General features: G+C 45.1%; 1 protein-coding gene across 1 annotated transcript in view; it reads left to right on the top strand.

The window, feature by feature from the left end:
- Positions 1-25,000, top strand: part of LOC143294808 (sulfotransferase 1A1-like) — a 33,636-nt gene that overhangs the window by 4,388 nt on the left and 4,248 nt on the right. Inside the window, exons 2-5 of the mRNA XM_076606302.1 lie at positions 12,985-13,183; positions 16,937-17,084; positions 19,354-19,526; positions 21,678-21,778. Of these exons, the coding sequence (XP_076462417.1) occupies positions 13,003-13,183; positions 16,937-17,084; positions 19,354-19,526; positions 21,678-21,778 (603 nt within the window). The 5' untranslated portion in view covers positions 12,985-13,002. The remainder of the gene's footprint in view (positions 1-12,984; positions 13,184-16,936; positions 17,085-19,353; positions 19,527-21,677; positions 21,779-25,000) is intronic.

Below are 25,000 nucleotides of genomic sequence, written 5' to 3' on the forward strand. Positions count from 1 at the left end.
ACGTCTTACGGAACCTGTCGCAAAGAAAGAGAGGACAATGACCAGCACTTGAGGAGGATTGAAAAAAACCCAACAAACACTCCCTTCCTCGTAAAGCTAACGCCAGTGCTAATCTCTGCGCTGTTGTTCGCCACCTTGTGGAGGATAAAACTGTGATAATAACAGTTTCGTTTCTGAAGTCCCAAGCTCCCTGGAAGTGGAAGCGTTTGGTTTGTGACCCGTTTTCTGCGTTTGTGAGACAGGTACCTTAGTCATTCATGAATTAAAAACAAAAAGAATAATTAAGAGATCAGGAAACGAAGAAGGAAAGAAAGAAAGCTAGAAAGGAAGGAAGAAAGCTAGGAAAATAAAGAAAGAAAGAAAACAGTCAAAAGTTACTGTTCGTTGCAATCGCAAAAAGAAAGAGAGAGAGAGAGATAGATATATAGATCGATGGATGGATGGATGGTTTATTCATATAAGGCCATTGCCCCTCATGAACGGGGTAAACGATAGGTAGATAGATAGAGATAGACAGATAGAACAAGAACCAAAACTTTCATCTCCAGGCCTCCGGCCCATAGAAAGAGGTCAAAAGTACACAATATGGTGATCACGCAGCGAGAGAGAGAGAGAGGGGGGGGGGAGAGGGAGAGAGAGAGAGAGAGGGGGGAGAGAGAGAGAGGGAGAGGGGACAATGACATGTGCCCGCGGAATCAGCAAGCGACGTTTCCAACATTAATTTATGGTAAAAAAAAAAATTTAAAAAAAAAAAGTTCAGGGGTAGGTTGCTTGAGCGCGCAGTGCAAAGTTTGCTTTTCGTGAAGAATGTTCCCAACTCTACAAGTAAATTCCAAGGAATACTTAGTGACATTCTTGCTAAGAATGTTCCTAACTGTACAAGTAAATTCCATGTAATACTTAGTGACATTCTTATTAAGAATGTTCCTAACTGTACAAGTAAATTCCATGGAATACTTAGTGACATTCTTGTTAAGAATGTTCCTAACTGTACAAGTAAATTCCATGGAATACTTAGTGACATTCTTGTTAAGAATGTTCCTAACTGTACAAGTAAATTCCATGGAATACTTAGGAACATTCTTGTTAAGAATGTTAGGAATACTTAGTAGCATTCTTGTTAAGAATGTTCCTAACTGAACAAGTAATTTCCATGGAATACTTAGGAACATTCTTGTTAAGAATGTTCAGAACTGTACAATTAAATTCCATGGAATACTTAGGAACATTCTTATGCAACCCGGGACTCAGATTCCGTATACTGACTAAGTAATAGACGCCATACTTGCCGAGCATTGATGGAAAGAGAGCAGTGCGCCACGAACTCAGTGCAAACAATGTAGGCTGACACAGTTCCAAAAAGGAAGAAGCCGAATTAGGTCATTGGTGGTTGACACACTGACACACTGACCTAAATGCTGGAGTCTGTCTCTGGTGACGAGTATTCACGTCAGTAGCAACTCCAGGGTAGGGACACTCTGTCATGATTGTGTGTCTTCGTTCTTTACTTTAACGTCTTTTCACTGTAAGTGACATTAGACGAGGGGGGGGGGGGGGGGGGGGGGGGGATTACTGTGTACGCATGCGAGTAAGTGAAAGTGTGTGTGCGTGCGTGCGCGCGCGTGTGTGTGTGTGTGTGTGTGTGTGTGTGTGTGTTACATATAGAAAATGATTGATGAAGGTTTGTTTGTTTGTTTTTTAATAAAAAGCATAACAATATAACATACATCTAATGAAAAACTAACAACTATAACAGCGAACCAACTGGACTATTTAATAACAAGGAGTTGAAAAAGTCATAACATTAGCAATGGACTGCTGAAGATTGTCAGCACTGAAGATGATTTCAGTTCAGGGGTGTGAGACTTTAACATAATTTTTATTACAAATTAGTATAATTATGATCGGCTGTAATGTGAGCACCACAGATACAAGAAACTTTACGGACATATTTGGTCTTAAAACAATTCATTTTCCATGTGTGTGTGTGTGTGTGTGTGTGTGTGTGTGTCCTAGGACGGGGTGGATCACACGGAGGCACACGGAAACTGCATTCAGGTACAGGCCATTGCTCCTCATGAAGGAACGTAAACATAATGATCATATTGCAAAACAACAAGAGCAACAAAGCAACAAGTAATGCGCGGTCGTGTCACCAAGAGACCAACAAAGTTCGGTGTTTCTTGAGACTGATCATCAGAGCTTATCGCAGTCTGAATGCTTTAGTTAAACAGATACATTGACAAATTGCGTATGATCTCTACATGTCTGGAAACCATAAGTAACGCTAGTCTAAGTCTGACTAGGAACTTTATAGAATTTAGATGATATCCACATTATTCTTAAATCATGTCGGATACGACAACTAAGGAAGAGATGAATTTCATTTTCTTTCTCCTGACCACAGAGTTTAGGAATCAAACCAGTTGCTTCATGTATTCTGTATCGGTAATAATGTACTGCAGTTTCAAAAATACCACGTCCGATTTTTTTTGCCATTGAATACTTTAAATGTCGATATATACGTAAGAGTAAAATATGTTTTAATGTCAAGTACAGTGCAGAAGGTTCTATTAACATTAACTCTCTCGCTGTTACTAACATGATGATCACATTCTTGTCATCTGTGTGCATATACAATTATCCTTCTTTTTAACGTATTCCAAGAAATTCGTCAGTTTATTCTACACCTTAGTTTAACCAAAAGTAGCCACAAACTAAACACGTATACAGTTTACAGCGGATATTTGAAAGCCAGTTTATCTTCCCACCTGCATCCACATTGACCGATCGATATGATTTGTGAGGCAAAGCTAATCTAGACTCAGGCATTCTCGTTAGACAAAGAATGGGAGAGAGAGAGAGAGGGGGGGGGGGGGGGGGGGGGGGGGGGGGCAGGCAGGCAGACAGACAGACAGACAGACAGACAGAGAATGTTTACATAACCGTTCACGTTCAGCGATCATTGACCTCATTACTAGAGCACAGTGTGTGTGTGTGTGTGTGTGTGTGTGTGTGTGTGTGTGTGTGTGTGTGTGTGTGTGCTGTCAAAGTTTCTCTGTGTAAAATTCGGACTGCCATCCCCATGGAGAGCGCCTCGCCCAGTTCAGTGCCGCACATTTTAGTTAGTTTCTGTCTGCAAGTGCATTTGTATAACTATCAAACTGGATTTTTCTGCATCATTCTATTCTTCGGTGCCTTGAATTCTTTTACGTGCGCAAAATGCATGCTGCACGTGGGCCCTCGGTTTATCTGTTCAACTCAGTGAAAGACTAGAACTCATACCCCAATTCAAGGTCTATAGTGGAGGGTGTAAAAATCCCGGTCCGCGCGAGACTGACTGGAACCTGGGGACATTCGTTTCCGAAGCGCGCGCATTACTCCCCCTCCCATCCCCCACCTCCACTTCCAACCCCCCCCCTCCCCCCCGGCCACTTTGCCACCGCTGCGGCGGGTGTGCGCGCTGTATATGTTTGTGTATTCGTGCCGCGTGAGCGCGCGTGCGTTTAATGCGTGTTACAGATCACGCGTTCACATCAGCGTGCGGAACACCACACCTGACTGATCCTATATGCTGAACACCACACCTGACTGATCCTATATGCGGAACACCACACCTGACTGATCCTATATGCTGAACACCACACCTGACTGATCCTATATGCTGAACACCACACCTGATCCTATATGCTGAACACCACACCTGACTGATCCTGACTGATCCTATATGCTGAACACCACACCTGATCCTATATGCTGAACACCACACCTGACTGATCCTGACTGATCCTATATGCTGAACACCACACCTGACTGATCCTGACTGATCCTATATGCTGAGCACCACACCTGACTGATCCTATATGCTGAACACCACACCTGACTGATCCTATATGCTGAACACCACACCTGACTGATCCTATATGCTGAACACCACACCTGACTGATCCTGACTGATCCTATATGCTGAACACCACACCTGATCCTATATGCTGAACACCACACCTGACTGATCCTATATGCTGAACACCACACCTGACTGATCCTATATGCGGAACACCACACCTGATCCTATATGCTGAACACCACACCTGACTGATCCTGACTGATCCTATATGCTGAACACCACACCTGACTGATCCTATATGCTGAACACCACACCTGACTGATCCTGACTGATCCTATATGCTGAACACCACACCTGACTGATCCTATATGCTGAACACCACACCTGACTGATCCTGACTGATCCTATATGCTGAACACCACACCTGACTGATCCTATATGCTGAACACCACACCTGACTGATCCTATATGCTGAACACCACACCTGACTGATCCTATATGCTGAACACCACACCTGATCCTATATGCTGAACACCACACCTGGCTGATCCTATATGCTGAACACCACACCTGATCCTATATGCTGAACACCACACCTGACTGATCCTATATGCTGAACACCACACCTGACTGATCCTATATGCTGAACACCACACCTGACTGATCCTGACTGATCCTATATGCTGAACACCACACCTGACTGATCCTGACTGATCCTATATGCTGAACACCACACCTGACTGATCCTGACTGATCCTATATGCTGAACACCACACCTGACTGATCCTGACTGATCCTATATGCTGAACACCACACCTGACTGATCCTGACTGATCCTATATGCTGAACACCACACCTGACTGATCCTGACTGATCCTATATGCTGAACACCACACCTGACTGATCCTATATGCTGAACACCACACCTGACTGATCCTGACTGATCCTATATGCTGAACACCACACCTGACTGATCCTGACTGATCCTATATGCTGAACACCACACCTGACTCACCCTATATGCTGAACACCACACCTGACTGATCCTGACTGATCCTATATGCTGAACACCACACCTGACTGATCCTGACTGATCCTATATGCTGAACACCACACCTGACTCACCCTATATGCTGAACACCACACCTGCACGAAAAAAAAAATCGCAAGTGTCAAATGGCATCTATATAGTCTGTTTTTAAGACCTTAATAAGCGGTCTCAGCACAGCGGATAGCGGACAGCGACTGCAACCCGCATAGAATGAACTCACCCCCTCAGGTTGCTGTCCATTGTCGAGGTTGTTTACAGTATCTGTGTCTTGCTCAGCCCAGTCTACTCCCCCCCCCCCCCCCCCCCCCCCCAAGTCTTTGGTTTCCGCCGTCAACAGCGCCAGGTAAGCGTGGATTGTAAACGTTACGAGAAGTTGACAATGTGGGTGAAGTTTGTTCTTTCGTAGATTTTGCAGTCATAAGTCAGTGTGCACTAAGACATTATCAAAACAGTCAGCTAGTTCCGACTTCCAAGATACACGTCATACTTTCACGTAAGTGGATGAATGTATTGGTGGCAATACTCCCTTCTCTTCCCCCCCACTCCAGTGACGGAGTGAACGTCAACGCCTTGTGAACACTGCTCACTCCGTCTTGAGGGGAAATGTGGATATTGCCGTATTGTTGTGTTTTTTTTCCCTTCATATGCTGCGTGATACTTTGAGGAAAATGAATGTGTTGGGAAGGTTTTACTTCCTCCTTGTTTCCTCATTTTGGGCATTGTCCATATTTCTTCCCCGTCACTCCTGTGTGTGAGTGGCGGAGTCTCATTTTGGGCATTGTCCATATTTCTTCCCCGTCACTCCTCGTGTGAGTGGCAGAGTCTCATTTTGGGCATTGTCCATATTTCTTCCCCGTCACTCCTCGTGTGAGTGGCAGAGTGAATTGTCGTCCACACCTTGTTTGACTCATTCCGTTTTGAGGGAAAACTTGTGGATATTGCCTTTTTTTCTTTTTCTTGTTTTTTTCGTTGTTTTTTTTTTTTGGGGGGGGGGGGGGGGTTGTGTGTGTTTTTCCCCCACATGACCCAGCCCACAATCATCTCGCAAAACCAAGATATGTTTTGAAAGATTTTCAGGGCGTTGCCCCCCTTAACCATTAATTGGCTGTTTGCAAGGGAAACACGAACGGTGCAGTACTGACTTTTGAATTACATATGATACACACACGTGTTTGGACGGGAAAAGAGTGTCTGTTTATCACGGAACATCAGAAGTACTGGGTCTGGTAAAGGGCCGGTTTACACGATACACCAATGTGTGCCGTCAGTCGGACATGGCAGAAGCCTAAAGCCGTCTCATGTTACTGTTCCTTGCCAGCTGCCACTCGGGTCATGTGCTGTTGCTTTTGGGTTGGTTTGTTTTTTAACTTGTGTGCAGCACACGCCTTTGTCACCGTGAAAACTTGGTTTGTCGACCGGCTGACCCAGAACTTTACCAGTGTATCAAACTACAAATACTGAAGTGTGTCAGGCCGAGGTTATTTTGGGGGCTAGCCGCGAACGACACCTAGGGCAATGTGTGGCTAGTCAAAATGGAATCCCCCCCTAACTTGAGATGACACCACGGCTTTAATCCCGCTGTTGTGTGGCTAGTCAAAATGGAATCACCCCCCTAACTTGAGATGACACCACGGCTTTAATCCCTCTGATGTGTGGCTAGTCAAAATGGAACCCCCCCCCCGCCCCCGCCCCCCCTAACTTGAGATGACACCACGGCTTTAATCCCGCTGTTTGAAAGAGGAGGACGGGCGCAATAGCCGAGTGGTTAAAACGTTGGACTATCAATCTGAGGGTCCCGGGTTCGAATTTCGGTAACGGCGCCTGGTGTGTAAAGGGTGATTTTTCCGATCTCCCAGGTTAACATTATGTGCAGACCTGCTAGTGCCTGAAACCCCCTTCGTGTGTATACACACGCAGAAGATTAAATACGCACGTTAAAGATCCTGTCATCCATGGTAGCGTTAGGCGGGTTATAGAAACAAGAATATACCCAGCATGCACACCCCCGAAAGCGGAGTATGGCTGCCTTCGTGGCGGGGTAAAAACAGCCATACACGTAAAAGCTCACTCATGTGCATACGAGTGAACGTGGGAGTTGCAGCCCATGAACGAAAAAGAAAGAAAAGAAAAAGAAAGAGGACGGGGGTTGTTCTGGTTTCTACTGGTTAACCAGATTTGACCCATGGGAAAAACCAACAGATTGAATGGAAGAAAACGTTGAAAAAAGATTAATAGAAGTAAAGAAATGAAGATGAAATGGTTTCATCTAAGACTATGTCATGGAATTTTAATGGCTTATATTCCTTTCATCTAAGACTATGTCATGGAATTTTAATGTCTAATATTCCTTTCATCTAAGACTATGTCATGGAATTTTAATGTCTTATATTGTTCTAAAAGACGTGGGTGTAGTTGATATTGACAAATGTAATTTTTGTTTTTTTCTCCAAAAAGACACAGTGCAACGCTATTTCTGATATTGTCCAGTTTCGCTAACCTTTTGGCAGGACTCTGATACGTCATTGAGAGAGAAATGTGAAAACTGTGAATGACTGTCATTGAACTTTGAATTCGCATTGTTTGGAACTGATGATAAAAATAAAAAAGGATAATACTTTTGATTTAATGTTATCATGGGCATCATTTTTTTTATTTTTATATATATACATATAAGTAGGATTAATCAAATAACCAACCAACTTTGCAAGCATTACTGCTTGGCCTCAAGTATAGATACAAATTAGAAAAGCATGTACACACAATGGAAATGAATTACTGTGATTTTTTAATAAAATGGCTGCCATACTCTGTGTTGGTAATGGAACATTGAGTAAAATAAAAACATAATACAGTATATGAATGATTAATTGTTCGGTAGAATTTAAAACAGAACGGAAACGAATGAACTTCAAAATTAATTTTTGATTCGTTTGTATGTTTGATAAAAGAAGTGGCACTGCCACAGGTAATTGATAACATACATTAATCCTTTAATAACGCAGGTAACTGATAACATATATTAATCATTTAATGACGCAGGTAACTGATAACATATATTAATCATTTAATAACGCAGGTAACTGATAACATATATTAATCCTTTAATAACGCAGGTAACTGATAACATATCTTAATCCTTTAATAACGCATGTGATTGATAACATATATTAATCCTTTAATAACGCATGTAATTGATAACATATATTAATCATTTAATAACGCAGGTAACTGATAACATATTAATCCTTTAATAACACAGGTAACTGATAACATATATTAATCCTTTAATAACGCATGTGATTGATAACATATATTAATCCTTTAATAACGCATGTAATTGATAACATATATTAATCATTTAATAACGCAGGTAACTGATAACATATTAATCCTTTAATAACACAGGTAACTGATAACATATATTAATCATTTAATAACACAGGTAACTGATAACATATATTAATCCTTTAATAACACATGTAACTGATAACATATATTAATCATTTAATAACGCAGGTAACTAATAACATATATTAATCCTTTAATAAAGCAGGTAACTGATAACAAATAATTTATTAATCCTTTAATAACGTAGGTAATTGATAACATATATTAATCATGACAGCACAGGTAATTGATAACATATATTAATCATTTAATAACACAGGTAATTGATAACATATATTAATCATTTAATTACACAGGTAATTGATAACATATATTAATCATTTAATAACACAGGTAATTGATAGCATATATTAATCATTTAATAACACAGGTAATTGATAACATATATTAATCATTTGATAACACAGGTAATTGATAACATATATTAATCATTTAATAACACAGGTAATTGATAACATATATTAATCATTTGATAACACAGGTAATTGATAACATATATTAATCATTTGATAACACAGGTAATTGATAACATATATTAATCATTTAATAACACAGGTAATTGATAACATATATTAATCATTTAATAACACAGGTAATTGATAGCATATATTAATCATTTGATAACACAGGTAATTGATAACATATATTAATCATTTGATAACACAGGTAATTGATAACATATATTAATCATTTAATAACACAGGTAATTGATAACATATATTAATCATTTAATAACACTATACAGAAAGTTTTGTTTGGTGCTCCTTGAAGCTTTGTTATAAAACCTGAAATTTGGCATCACTTTAAAAACAAAATAAAAACAAAACAAACAAACAAAAAAGAACCAAAACAGGGCTCTGAATCGGCTGCTACACCAGCCTTTCTGTGCTTTGTCACAGACCTGTGAAATGTAAAGTGAAGTCTGTGCTTTGTCACAGGCCTGTGAAATGTAAAGTGAAGTCTGTGCTTTGTCACAGGCCTGTGAAATGTAAAGTGAAGTCTGTGCTTTGTCACAGACCTGTGAAATGTAAAGTGAAGTCTGTGCTTTGTCACAGACCTGTGAAATGTAAAGTGAAGTCTGTGCTTTGTCACAGGCCTGTGAAATGTAAAGTGAAGTCTGTGCTTTGTCACAGGCCTGTGAAATGTAAAGTGAAGTCTGTGCTTTGTCACAGGCCTGTGAAATGTAAAGTGAAGTCTGTGCTTTGTCACAGGCCTGTGAAATGTAAAGTGGAGTCTGTGCTTTGTCACAGGCCTGTGAAATGTAAAGTGAAGTCTGTGCTTTGTCACAGACCTGTGAAATGTAAAGTGAAGTCTGTGCTTTGTCACAGGCCTGTGAAATGTAAAGTGGAGTCTGTGCTTTGTCACAGGCCTGTGAAATGTAAAGTGAAGTCTGTGCTTTGTCACAGGCCTGTGAAATGTAAAGTGACGTCTGTGCTTTGTCACAGACCTGTGAAATATAAAGTGAAGTCTGTGCTTTGTCACAGGCCTGTGAAATGTAAAGTGAAGTCTGTGCTTTGTCACAGACCTGTGAAATGTAAAGTGAAGTCTGTGCTTTGTCACAGACCTGTGAAATGTAAAGTGAAGTCTGTGCTTTGTCACAGGCCAGTGAAATGTAAAGTAAGGTCTGTGCTTTGTCACAGGCCTGTGAAATGTAAAGTGAAGTCTGTGCTTTGTCACAGGCCTGTGAAATGTAAAGTGAAGTCTGTGCTTTGTCACAGACCTGTGAAATGTAAAGTGAAGTCTGTGCTTTGTCACAGGCCTGTGAAATGTAAAGTGAAGTCTGTGCTTTGTCACAGGCCTGTGAAATGTAAAGTGAAGTCTGTGCTTTGTCACAGGCCTGTGAAATGTAAAGTGAAGTCTGTGCTTTGTCACAGACCTGTGAAATGTAAAGTGAAGTCTGTGCTTTGTCACAGACCTGTGAAATGTAAAGTGAAGTCTGTGCTTTGTCACAGGCCTGTGAAATGTAAAGTGGAGTCTGTGCTTTGTCACAGACCTGTGAAATGTAAAGTGAAGTCTGTGCTTTGTCACAGACCTGTGAAATGTAAAGTGGAGTCTGTGCTTTGTCACAGGCCTGTGAAATGTAAAGTGAAGTCTGTGCTTTGTCACAGGCCTGTGAAATGTAAAGTGAAGTCTGTGCTTTGTCACAGACCTGTGAAATGTAAAGTGAAGTCTGTGCTTTGTCACAGGCCTGTGAAATGTAAAGTGACGTCTGTGCTTTGTCACAGACCTGTGAAATGTAAAGTGACGTCTGTGCTTTGTCACAGGCCTGTGAAATGTAAAGTGACGTCTGTGCTTTGTCACAGACCTGTGAAATGTAAAGTGAAGTCTGTGCTTTGTCACAGGCCTGTGAAATGTAAAGTGAAGTCTGTGCTTTGTTACAGACCTGTGAAATGTAAAGTGAAGTCTGTGCTTTGTCACAGGCCAGTGAAATGTAAAGTGAAGTCTGTGCTTTGTCACAGACCTGTGAAATGTAAAGTGAAGTCTGTGCTTTGTCACAGACCTGTGAAATATAAAGTGAAGTCTGTGCTTTGTCACAGGCCTGTGAAATGTAAAGTGAAGTCTGTGCTTTGTCACAGACCTGTGAAATGTAAAGTGAAGTCTGTGCTTTGTCACAGACCTGTGAAATGTAAAGTGAAGTCTGTGCTTTGTCACAGACCTGTGAAATATAAAGTGAAGTCTGTGCTTTGTCACAGGCCTGTGAAATGTAAAGTGAAGTCTGTGCTTTGTCACAGACCTGTGAAATGTAAAGTGAAGTCTGTGCTTTGTCACAGACCTGTGAAATGTAAAGTGAAGTCTGTGCTTTGTCACAGACCTGTGAAATGTAAAGTGAAGTCTGTGCTTTGTCACAGGCCTGTGAAATGTAAAGTGAAGTCTGTGCTTTGTCACAGACCTGTGAAATGTAAAGTGAAGTCTGTGCTTTGTCACAGACCTGTGAAATGTAAAGTGAAGTCTGTGCTTTGTCACAGACCTGTGAAATATAAAGTGAAGTCTGTGCTTTGTCACAGGCCTGTGAAATGTAAAGTGAAGTCTGTGCTTTGTCACAGACCTGTGAAATGTAAAGTGAAGTCTGTGCTTTGTCACAGGCCTGTGAAATGTAAAGTGAAGTCTGTGCTTTGTCACAGACCTGTGAAATGTAAAGTGAAGTCTGTGCTTTGTCACAGGCCTGTGAAATGTAAAGTGACGTCTGTGCTTTGTCACAGACCTGTGAAATGTAAAGTGACGTCTGTGCTTTGTCACAGGCCTGTGAAATGTAAAGTGACGTCTGTGCTTTGTCACAGACCTGTGAAATGTAAAGTGAAGTCTGTGCTTTGTCACAGGCCTGTGAAATGTAAAGTGAAGTCTGTGCTTTGTTACAGACCTGTGAAATGTAAAGTGAAGTCTGTGCTTTGTCACAGGCCAGTGAAATGTAAAGTGAAGTCTGTGCTTTGTCACAGACCTGTGAAATATAAAGTGAAGTCTGTGCTTTGTCACAGGCCTGTGAAATGTAATGTGAAGTTTGTGCTTTGTCACAGACCTGTGAAATGTAAAATGAAGTCTGTGCTTTGTCACAGGCCTGTGAAATGGAGAGTGATATGATACAGGTACTAAGTTTCCAAACTGCATTCCGCAAAGCTGGGGGCGTCCTGACACAGGTTAATGGCGGGTGAACGTTCGGTTAGCGCATCAGTGAAGTTCAACGATCTGCCCCGCACGTCATGCCGTTTTCACGCCCCGATCAAGGCGGCCTGTAACTAGTGCGTTTCGTGAAAGCCGTTTCGTGAAAACACAGCCGGCTGATCAGCGTCCATGACTCCGTTGCGCACGAGACGGCATGATAATAATAATAATAATAATAATAATAATAATAATAATAATAATAATAATGGTGGTGATGATGATGATGAGAAGAAGAAGAAGAAGAAGAAGAAGAAAATGTATTCATATAAATATGCAGACACACCAGTAGACTGCGCCCCATCTCCCGTATCAGTTTACAGCCCAGCTAAATTGCGCACAACAACAACACGACAGTTTTCATCATCATATTGATGTTGGTCGCCATGTGGGAAAAGAAGAAGAAAAAGAGGAAGAAGAGGAAAATATATTCATATGGGATTGATTCTTATCCGGAAACAAATCAGAGTGCATTCACACCCAACAAATCCACACGCAGGCAACACTGACAGAACGGAATGAGAGACAGCACTGATAACTACACGCAGATAGATGGCTTGGGAAACCATGCATGAAAACAACAACACAATAGAGTCTCCCGTCGGACCGACGGACGAGTAGGCAGGCAGGCTTATCTGTCGGTGTGTGTCCTCATATGGGATAAGAGGCCGATTCTGGATGCTCACCACTTCCCACATGTGTTGCAAGGGAAAACATCTCCAGAAGTTGAGCCCTGCTTCCTTCGCTCACGCTTCTCCTTAATGGCCAGTGTTCTTTTGTTTTCGAACGTCTTTATGCCACAACAACAACAAAACAGAGACGTGAAAATGGCTTGTGGCAGTTATAGCTTGATGGAACCGACAGACTCGTGACGAGGCCTGCAGCATACAATTGTTTGATGACATCGATGATGTTTCATGGAGTGATTCAGCCACAATGCCATACGATACCACCGAGGACCGTACTATACGACACGGTACCACACATAACCATAATACACGTCTTCTTTGTGTCCTGTTCACAGACTGCTGGCTTCAGCAACATGAGTGGAGGACGGTGCCAGATTCAAGATCGCCATGGTAACCAGATTTTCTTCGCCAACGGCGGTGACGTCTGGTTATCCCCGTCACCCCAAATCCAGGACTACAGGGTCCACTTGTCACAGCTACGTCATCTGGAGCTCAGACAGGATGACGTCATCTTGGCCTCTTTCCCTCGAAGTGGTAAGGGCGATGTAAATGTTCCTCTTTCCCTGGAAGTGGTAAGGGCGATGTAAATGTTCCTCTTTCCCTGGAAGTGGTAAGGGCGATGTAAATGTTCCTCTTAACCTCGAAGTGGTAAGGGCGATGTAAATGTTCCTCTTTCCATCAAAGTGGTAAGGGCGATGTAAATGTTCCTCTTTCCCTGGAAGTGGTAAGGGCGATGTAAATGTTCCTCTTAACCTCGAAGTGGTAAGGGCGATGTAAATGTTCCTCTTAACCTCGAAGTGTTAAGGGCGATGTAAATGTTCCTCTTTCCATCAAAGTGGTAAGGGCGATGTAAATGTTCCTCTTAACCTCGAAGTGGTAAGGGCGATGTAAATGTTCCTCTTAACCTCGAAGTGGTAAGGGCGATGTAAATGTTCCTCTTAACCTCGAAGTGGTAAGGGCGATGTAAATGTTCCTCTTAACCTCGAAGTGGTAAGGGCGATGTAAATGTTCCTCTTAACCTCGAAGTGGTAAGGGCGATGTAAATGTTCCTCTTAACCTCGAAGTGGTATGGGCGATGTAAATGTTTCCCCCCTCCCCCCGCCACACACACCTCCCGCACCCCCTCCCACCACCACCACCACTATTTCTTCTTCTTTCACCAGCCGCCGTGGCGAAGTGGTTAGCGTCGCGGACTGACGGCTGGGAGGACGCGGGTTCAAATCCCAGCGGAGGTGGGTTTTTTGTTCGGCTAGTGGCCGGCTCCTGCCCAGAGTTGAGTGTGCTATGGGCTTAAATGGGAAGACTGGGACCACACAGTCCAGTATTATCCACTTCACGGATGCGTCTTTGGGTGTGTTGCTCTAATTACCTGACCAACACTGCAAGTGTCTATCTCTCGGGCCTGGTTGACGTCGGGATATAATTATGAAAGGAAGCGTACAGTAAATCTTTGTCACGTAGTCCCAAACCAAAATGGACCTCCATAGCATCATCATCATCATCATCATTGTCATCCTCCTTCTCCTTCATCATTACCAATAAAAACAAAAAAGTCCCAAAGTTGCCTTTCATGCCCTGCTGTCATGGTGACCTCAGTTTCGATACCCCTCCACTACCGTGCTTGGGGTGAGTCTTGTCAAGGTCTTCAGTGTCGGCGGATTCATGGGGGACTATTGTTGGAGGGACGTGGTGGCGGTCTCCACGCTGGGAGGGACGCTCACTCAGTCAGGCTCCGCGACTAGGCCATTATTGTCGTCAGCAGGGGCTTAGTAGGTGGTGTCCGAAGTAAGTTGAATCAGAACAGGCACCACTGAACACCACTGAAGTGATTCAGCAGCAGTGCAGGGTCTCCTTTGGTTTGTGGCCTCCTGGCGACCTAACATCGATGTGCCGACTGCCGAAGCTGGGACTGTGATGGACGAACCCGGGTGTGGCCGTGTTTTGGGGGACTCGGAATGAGCGGCGTGGGAGTAATACCACTGAAACGGTACAGATGACGGGGCAGAAAAAAAACTTCTTTCTTTTAGTCACCTCCCCCCCCGCCCCCCACCCCAAGCTATTTCTATATTTCGTTCCCCCCCCCCGCCCCCCACCCCAAGCTATTTCTATATTTCGTTCCCCCCCCCCCGCCCCCCACCCCAAGCTATTTCTATATTTCGTTCCCCCCCCGCCCCCCGCCCCCCACCCCCCACCCCAAGCTATTTCTATATTTCGTTCCCCCCCCCCCCCCCCGCCCACCACCCCAAGCTATTTCTATATTTCGTTCCCCCCCCCCCGCCCCCCACCCCAAGCTATTTCTATAGTTCGTTCCCCCCCCCCCACCCCAAGCTATTTCTATAGTTCGTTCCCCCCCCTGCCCCCCACCCCAAGCTATTTCTATAGTTCGTTCCCCCCCCCCACCCTAAGCTATTTCTATAGTTCGTTCCCCCCCCCCCACCCCAAGCTATTTCTATAGTTCGTTCCACCCCCCCCGCCCCCCACCCCAAGCTATTTCTATAGTTCGTTCCCCCCCCCCCCCCGCCCCCCCACCCCAAGCTATTTCTATAGTTCGTTCCCCCCCCCCCCCCGCCCTCCACCCCAAGCTATTTCTATAGTTCGTCCCCCCCCCCCCCGCCCCCCACCCCAAGCTATTTCTATAGTTCGTTCCCCCCCCCTGCCCCCCACCCCAAGCTATTTCTATAGTTCGTTCCCCCCCCGGCCCCCCACCCCAAGCTATTTCTATAGTTCGTTCCCCCCCCCCCGCCCCCCACCCCAAGCTATTTCTATAATAGTTCGTTCCCCCCCCCCCCCGGCCCCCCCCCCAAGCTATTTCTATAGTTCGTTCCCCCCCCCCCCGCCCCCCACCCCAAGCTATTTCTATAGTTCGTCCCCCCCCCCCACCGCCCCCCACCCCAAGCTATTTCTATAGTTCGTTCCCCCCCCCGCCCCCCCACCCCAAGCTATTTCTATAGTTCGTTCCCCCCCCCCCGCCCCCCACCCCAAGCTATTTCTATAGTTCGTTCCCCCGCCCCCCTCCCTAATTTTTGTCGTTCTTTCTTCCACTGTTACAACACATACCTATTTCTAAAGTAGACAGTGATAGTGCTCTTTGTTGTTGATTTTTAAGCGGGAGGATGTACACGGACTGGATTTTTTTGGTGTGTGTGTGTGTGTGTGTGTGTGTGTGTGTAACACGTCCACATCCCAAATGTTCCTGTTTCTTTGATTCTTTGTTGTTATTTTTCAAGCTGTGGATGAAATTAAGTCTTGATCCCAATCTTGTGGAAAAACCTGTGCATTTCGCGTCTTATTCGCATCACGCTACACGATATTTATCGTATCGTATTGCATCGTCTCGAATCATATTGTGTCGTGTCGTGTTGAACCATGTCGTATCGTATAGTGTCGTGTCGTGTCGTGTCGAGCGTAATGTATTGTACATTGCCATGTCGAACGTTGTCGTGTTGTGTTGCGTCGTGTCATATCGTATTGAATGGTATCGTATCGTATTGCGCCTTGCCGTGCCGTGTCGTGTCGAGTCGCACCGTATCGTGTCGCACCGTATCGTGTCATAACATGTGTCGTTCCTTGTCGTATCATATCGTATCATGTCGTGTCGTATCTTATCGTATCATGTCGTGTCGTATCTTACCGTATCGTATAGCATCGCGTTGTATCATATCGTATCATGTGTCGTATCTTATCGTATCGTATAGCATCGCGTTGTATCATATCGTATCATGTCGTGTCGTATCTTATCGTATCATGTCGTGTCGTATCTTATCGTATCATGTCGTATCGTATCTTATCGTATCGTATAGCATCGCGTTGTATCGTATCGTATCGTATCGTGTCGTGTCATGTCGTATCTCATCGTATCTTACAGTATCATGTCGTGTCGTGTCGTGTCGTGTCGTATCGATTCCTGTCGTGTCGTGTCGTGTCGTATCGATTCGTATCGTGTCGTGTCGTGTCGTGTCGTGTCTCATCGTAATTTATTGTATTGTATCATGTTATGTTGTGTCGTATCTTATAGCATCGATTCGTGTCGTATCGTATCGTGTTGTATCGTATCAGTCATGTCGTGTCGTATCTTATTGTATCTTATAGTATCGTATCATGTCGTGTCGTATCTTGTCGTATCGTATAGCATCGTGTCGTATCGTGTCGTGTCGTGTTTTATTGTATCGTTTCGGATCGTATCATGCCGTGTTTCGTGTTGTATCATGTCGTGTCGTGTCGAATCGTATCGCATCGTATCGTGTCCTATCGTATCTTACGCCGTGTGGCGTTCTGACCTGCATGCAGGCACCCACTGGCACTTCCAGGCGATCGGCATGCTGATGAACGGCCGTGCCGACTACATGGGATCCTTCATGTCCCACCACACGGACTGGATCCCCACTGAAAGTCTGCCCCCTCCGGACACTTCCCGTCTGCTCGTCAGCCACCTCAGGTCTGTGTGCTACTGGCACCTTGTGAAATTGTGTCTGTCTTGGTTTTTTGTTGTTGTTGTTGTTGGTTTGGTCTGTCTGTTTGTATTTTTGACTCACTTGTGTAAACAAAGTGAGTCTATGTTTTAACCCGGTGTTCGGTTGTCTCTCTGTGTGTGTGTGTGTGTGTCCGTGGTAAACTTTAACATTGCCATTTTCTCTGCAAATACTTTATCAGTTGACACCAAATTAGGCATAAAAATAGGAAAAATTCAGTTCTTTCCGGTCATCTTGTTTAAAACAATATTGCACCTCTGGGCTGGGCACCCAAAAAAATTAAAAAAGAAGCCAAATTATATGCAAACTGCATTTACTGTTATTTTTTTATTTTTCATTTTTTATTCTCTAAACTTGGCACTTTGATCTGATATTCTGACACAACAACAAGAGCAGTCAGTTTCATCATTTTTTGTTCAAACAGGAACTTCTTTTGCTAAGCATGGAAGTTATATTTGTTTTGCATGTCTTTGGTGCAGACAGTAAAAAAGGGAAACTAATCTGTAATTAATGCTAGGGGACTTAATTTGCTTTAAACTGATCTTTCTCATCTTAAACATTACATTTTGAAATTATACTCAATACATAAAAAGCTTGTATGTTTTACTCTCAGTGTACAGGGCTTTCACTATTTTCATTCGCCCAAGTGGTCTTTTTCGGAAAATACTAAAATCAATACGACGAGTGGATTTATAGATCTATTGGCTGAGCCCTGAAGGCCATGGGCAAAAATCAATTGCGTACACATATTTATACATATTCGAAGCGCGTGCTCATATTCTTCGCGAACGCGAACAGCGCCATTTTGTTTCAAGTTGTTGACCTGCCCGTTCAATCATATATTCAATCGACAATACACGATAACATGTGATGGAAAGTTGGAGAAGGAGACCGTTAAATATTTATTCAGAGAAAGATTTGTGAACGCCTCATCACTTGCTGGATTATGCCCCAAACTGCCATAAAAATATCAACAGAATCAGTCGGAATGCACAGTTAAAAATAATAAACCATGTGAGTTTAATACCCTTGAACTGATGAAACGTAAAATTTTCCAGTCTTGACTTCTCTCAAAATGAAGTCCTTTTCACTTCATACGACGTTTAGAAGTACTTGTACTTGGCTCTACATGTTATTAGTTTAACAAAATACTCAGTTTTCATATCAACTTCAAAACTATAAAACTAGAATGAACATAAAAGAGAAATTGAATCGACCGTGTCAACCGGGTGTAACTAAGCTTGTACATCTATCTAGATCCAGAGAAAACGGTAAAATGTTGCAGTGTGATTGCGGCGATAGCCACGTCTCGTTTACCGCGGACTTAAAAAGAACTTTTAATTTCCTTTAAAGATTTTTTAAATGCCCAAGATACACCAGAATAATATGATTTAAACAGCGTTCTCACTGCGAATACCGCAATCGATTTATCGCCCTTTAAAAAAGCATGTTTAAATATTATATTTTTGAACGTCAGTTAAGGAGCCACGACAGTGTAATGGGTAAGACAGTTTCTTCTCACCCGATCACGCGGAGTTCGAATCCGCCGTTAGGACTTAAAAAAAAAAAAAAATCATTTCTTTTAACCCGAAGCTTTATAATAACAAAAACGGAACACATTTTAGCGATTGGATTTTTTATTTTTTTTTATTTTATTTAGTGCATCACAAGTGTCTTGAAGGCCTTGCCTCTCTTGTTTCTTTCTTTTCTTCATTTTCTTTCTTTCTGTCTCTATCTTGTCTCTTTTTCTGTGTATCTGTTTCTCTCTCTGTCCCCCCCACACCCACCCCTGCCCCCTCTCAGTCTCTGTCTCTCTGTGTCTGTCTCTCTCTGTCTCTCTGTCTGTATCTGCATGCGCGCACGCGCGCGCGCGCACACACACACACACACACACACACACACACGCACGTGCGTAATTCGTCTTAAATTATATGTATGTTTTATATGATTTTAATTCATTTATTCTTGAATTCATTCACGTATTTACTTATTTCCTTTCTTGCTTATTTGATATCTGTTCTTTCTCCTTCCATTCTATGTCTGTTCTTAACCGCTCAACTTTGATTTATAATCATTTTTATGATCATCTTCATCATGATCACTATCATCATGATCACTATCATCATCATCAATCATAATCATATTTGTAATGTTGTACGTGAGGTGTTGTTGTGTGTTGTGTACGCATGCATTTAATGATTATGCATTCGCACTTGTGTCCGATTGCTTTTGCAGGCCCCGCTTTCTGCCCCAGCAGGTGAAGGAGAAGAAGGTCAAGGTCATCTACTGCTACCGGAACCCCAAGGACACCTGGGTGTCCTTGTACAGTTTTGCCAACATTTTCAAGGGCATCCCGCCCTTCGAGGGGACCTGGGACCACTTCTTGGATCTGATGCTGGAAGTTGGATGTCAGTACTATACACTGATATACAAAAAATCCTTTCTTTCTTTCTTTCTTTCCTCCCTTCTTTCTTGCTTTCTTTCTTTCTTTCTTTCCTTCTTTTGTCCTTTCGTCCTTCCTTCCTTCATTTCTTTCTTTCTTCCTATCTTCCCTCTTCCTTCCTTCCTTCCTTTCTTCCTTGTTTCCTTCCTTCCTTCCTGCCTTTCTTTCCCTCTTCCTTCCTTTTCTTCCTTCCTTTTCTTCCTTCCTTCCATCCTTCCTTCCTTTCTTTCCCTCTTCCTTCCTTCCTTCCTTTTCTTCCTTCCTTCCATCCTCTTTCTTTCCCCAATCTTCCTTCCTTCCCCCCTTCCTTCCTTCGTTATGCCCTTTCTTCCTTCCTCCCTTTCTTTTTTCTCCCTTCCTTTCTTTTTTCCTTATTTCTTCCTTCCATCCTTTCTTTCTTTCTTTATTTCTATCTTACTTCCTTCCTTTCTTTTTTCCTGATTTATTCCTTCCATCCTTTCTTTCTTTCTTTCTTTCTATCTTCCTTCCTTCCTTTCTTTTTCCCTTTTTTCTTTCTTCCATCCTTTCTTTCTTCCTTCCTTCCTTCCTTTCTTTCAGTTGTTTAATCGTCTGTATCTTAATTGAGTTCCAGATGTCTTGAGCAAATTAATCAATAAACACATGATGAATTAAAAGACTGAATGAATGATAACCGTAATGCACTTCACGATTCGTTCGTATGCCTGTCGACACCAGATTAATTTCTCTATTGTCAATGTTTCGTTTTCGCTGAGTTTCATCCATACACAACAGTGGAAAAATCCATGATTAATTCAATTCCAAGCAACGCCGCCCAGTGCAGTTTCTGCAGTTTTCGCTTGTCAACTTACTGTCCACGCGGCTTTGTGAACCACATTGCCGATGTGTGTCACCAGGCCTTTAAATATTTAGTCAGGAAGAGAAAATCGGCTGGCTGTCATTAAAAAACAAAACAAAACACAGCGTTAGTTCAAACCCCGTCATTATCCACTCCACGAAATGGCCAGGTCACGGGAAAGTTAAGTCGGAATGAACAATTGTAAAGAAAATATAAGGCAACAACCCTCACCCCCACCGCATAAAACAACACAAAAATCAAACAGACAAGCAAACAAAAGTGTGTTATTCCTTTCTGTCTCGAAACGTTAAGGATCTGAGGCACGTCGGAATCTCTATGTATCTTTCCGATGAAGTGTTAAAAAAAAAAATCAGTTGGACAATCCTTTTAAAAGTTGATCAAACTTTTCTCGGGAAGCCAGTATTGTTTTAGTTTGTTTTGTTTGTGTTTTTATTTTTTTCATTTTTATAGTAAACTAGTCTACATTATATACTTGGGCGCTTGATCCTGAACATGTTCTTTTACGTTTTAATGTTGGATGAGCCTGACGAAATCTCCAGCTTTTTGTTGGATTTACTGCATCCGTTATTGCGATGTGCTGTGTGCTAAAGACATTGGCGTAACATGTACATAATCGGCCTACCTCATGCATAATAGTGAAATGGATAATTTAAAACAGTTTACACGCAATTACATAATTATATATAATTGGCGCATAAGCATACACACACACACACACACACACACACACACACACACACACACACACACACACACACACACACACACACACACAAAGTGTCCACATTCTTACGTTGTTTTGATTAGATGTAGAATAAAGTACAAGATCAGCACTCTATGTTATAATTGTATTCACAGATCAACCCCTTCCTATCTCGGTGGCTGCCTTCCCCTCCACACTCCATCTCGCTCACTACGATCGGCTTCGGATCCACTCTATTTACGCATACCCAGATTCAAACTCTCGACTGTTGGGCGCCGTTCTTTCTCTGTCTCTGGACCATGCAATTGGAATGAACTTCCTCTTTCGCTTTGTCAGGTCTCCACACTCAGCTCTTTCAAATCTGGTCTTAAAAACCAACTCTTCCCAAAATAGCCTCCCTTCCCTGCCTCTTCCTTGTCTTCAGTTTCTCCAGTTTTAGAGTTATGCATGGGTGTGAATGACTGGTGCGAAAGCGCTTTGATCAATTTTGTCTATGCACAAGATTCAGCGCTATATAAATACCATTATTATTATCATTATTATTATTATGGGTGTGTGTTGTGTTTGTGTTACAGTCTGGTATGGAGACTGGTTTGACCACGTGTTGGACTGGGAGAAGGAGGCCTCAGCATACCCAGACCAAATCTTTCTGTCCAGCTTTGAAGACATGAAAATGGTGGGTGTTCGTAAAAGATTGTTGGTGTTATTGGCTGGAGGATATCATTTGTTTCTGTCTGTCTGTCTGTCTGTCTCGCCCCCCCCCCCTCTCTCTCTCTCTGTCTCACACACACACTTTTCCCTATCTCTGCTTTTGACTCACTTGTTTGTAAACAAAATGAGTTTATATCATAAGCCGGTGACCGGTTATGTGCGTGTGTGTGTGTGTGTGTGTGTGTGTGTGTGTGTGTGTGTGTGTGTGTGTGTGTGTGCCTGTGTATATATATATGTGTGTGTGTCTGTGTCTGTGTCTCTGTGTGTGTGTGTGAGAGAGAGACAGAGACAGAGACAGAGAGAGAGAGAATTGATAAGCTTTTGCAGCAAGCATCTGCAATTCCACGTGACATTCCGAATGATGAAGAAGAATTGATTTTGCAATGTATGATATTTTCATGATATTTTTCCTCCACCCCGTTGATTACAAATACAACAGAATCACACCCCCCCCCTCCTCACCCACCCCCTTTCCGCCACTCTTCACCCCCAAACCCCCACACCCACGCCCCAACATCCGCACACCCCCACACAACCAACCCTCCCACCCCCCACACCCCACACCCACACGCCCACCCCCACACCCCAACCCCTACACTCCCACCCCCACCCCCACCCCCACACACCTCCACACCCCACACCCATATCCACGCCTCCACACCTCCACACCCCTCCACACCCACACACACCTCCACATCCCCACACCTCCACACCCCCACACCCACACACCTCCACACCCACACACCACACACCTCCACACCTCCACACCCCCACACGCCTCCACACCCCCACACCCACACACCTCCACACCCACACCCCCACACCTCCACACCTCCACACCCCTACACCCCCACCCCCACACCCACAACTCCACATCCCCACACCCACACACCTCCACACTCCCACACCCACACACCAACACACCTCCACACACCCACACACCCACACCCACACACCTCCACACCCACACACCTCCACACCCCCACCCCCACACCCCCACACCCCCACACCCACACCCACACACCCCCACACCCACACACCCCCACACCCACACACCTCCACACCCACACACCCCCACACCCACACACCTCCACACCCACACAACCCCACACCCACACACCTCCACACCCACACACCTCCACACCCCCACACCCACACCCCCAAAACCCCTCACCCACACACCTCCACAACCACCCACCTCCACACCCCCACCTCCATATCCCTACACTCACACCCCCACACACCTCCACACCCACACACCCACACACCCTCATCCACATACCTCCACACCCCCACACCCACATCCACACACCTCCACACCCACATACCCACATCCACACACCTCCACACACCCACACCCACACATCCACATCCACACACCTCCACACCCACACACCCACACACCTCCACACCCACACACTCACACCCACACACCTCCACACCCCCACACCCACACACCTCCACACCCACACACTCACACCCACACCCACACACCTCCACACCCACATCCACACACCTCCACATCCACACACCCACATCCACACACCTCCACACCCCCACACCCACACACCTCCACACCCACACACCCACATCCACACACCTCCACACACCCACACCCACACACCTCCACATCCACACACCTCCACACACCCACATCCACACACCCACATCCACACACCCGCATCCACACACCTCCACCTCCACACCCCCACACCCACACGTCCACACCCACACCTCCACACCTTCACACCCCCACACCCACACCCCCCACATCCACACCCCCACATCCACACCCCCACACGCACACACCTCCACACCCCCACAACCACACACTTCCACACCCCCACAACCACACCCCCACATCCACACCCACACACCCACACTCCTCCGCACCCCCACATCCACTCACCCACACCCACACACCTCCACACACCCACACACCCACATCTCCACACCCCACACCCACACACCCACACCCACACACCTCCACACCCCCACACCCACACCCCTACACCCCCACACCTCCACACCCCCACACTGCCACCCACACCTCCACACCCCCACACCTACATCCCCCCACCCACACCTCCACACCCTCACAATGCCACATCCCCACACCCACACCCACACACCTCCACACCCCCACACCCACATCCCCACACCCCCACACCTCCACAACCCCCACAACCCCACACCCAATCCCGCACACCACCACACACCCACACCCACACCCACACACCTCCACACCCACATCCCCATACCCCCACACCCCCACACCTCCACACCCCCCACACCCACATCCCCACACCACAACACCCCCACACCCTCACACCCACACCCACACACATCCACCCCCCCCCCACACCCCTACCCCCACACCTCCACACCCCCACAGCCACAGCCCACACCTCACAACCACACATCCACATCCCCACCCACACCCCCACACCTCCACACCCACACACCCACACCTCCACACCCACACACCTCCACCCCCACACCTCCACACCCCCACACCCACACCCCCACAACCCCTCACCCACACACCTCCACACCCACACACCTCCACACCCCCACCTCCATACCCCGACACCCACACCCACACACCTCCACACCCACACACCCTCATCCACATACCTCCACACACTCACACCCTCACATCTCCACACCCCTGCACCCACATCCACATCCACACACCTCCACACCCACACACCTCCACACCCACACACCTCCACACCCCCACACCCACACACCTCCACACCCACACACCCACATCCACACACCTCCACACCCCCACACCCACACACCTCCACACCCCCACACCCACACACCTCCACACCCACACACCCATATCCACACACCTCCACACACCCACACCCACATACCTCCACACCTCCACACCCACACACTCACACCCACACACCTCCACACTCACACACCCACACACATCCACACCCACACACTCACATCCACACACCTCCACATCCCTACAGCCACATCCACACACCTAACACCTCCACACTCCCACACCCACACACCCACACACCTCCACACCCCACACCCACCACTCCACACCCCCACACCCACACACCCACACCCACACACCTCCACCCCCCCACCCCCACACCTACACCTCCACACCCCCACATCCACACACCCACAAACCTGCACACACCCACACCTCCAC

The sequence above is a fragment of the Babylonia areolata genome, chromosome 20, assembly GCF_041734735.1.
Source record: "Babylonia areolata isolate BAREFJ2019XMU chromosome 20, ASM4173473v1, whole genome shotgun sequence".
In the NCBI taxonomy this organism is placed as follows: domain Eukaryota; kingdom Metazoa; phylum Mollusca; class Gastropoda; order Neogastropoda; family Buccinidae; genus Babylonia; species Babylonia areolata.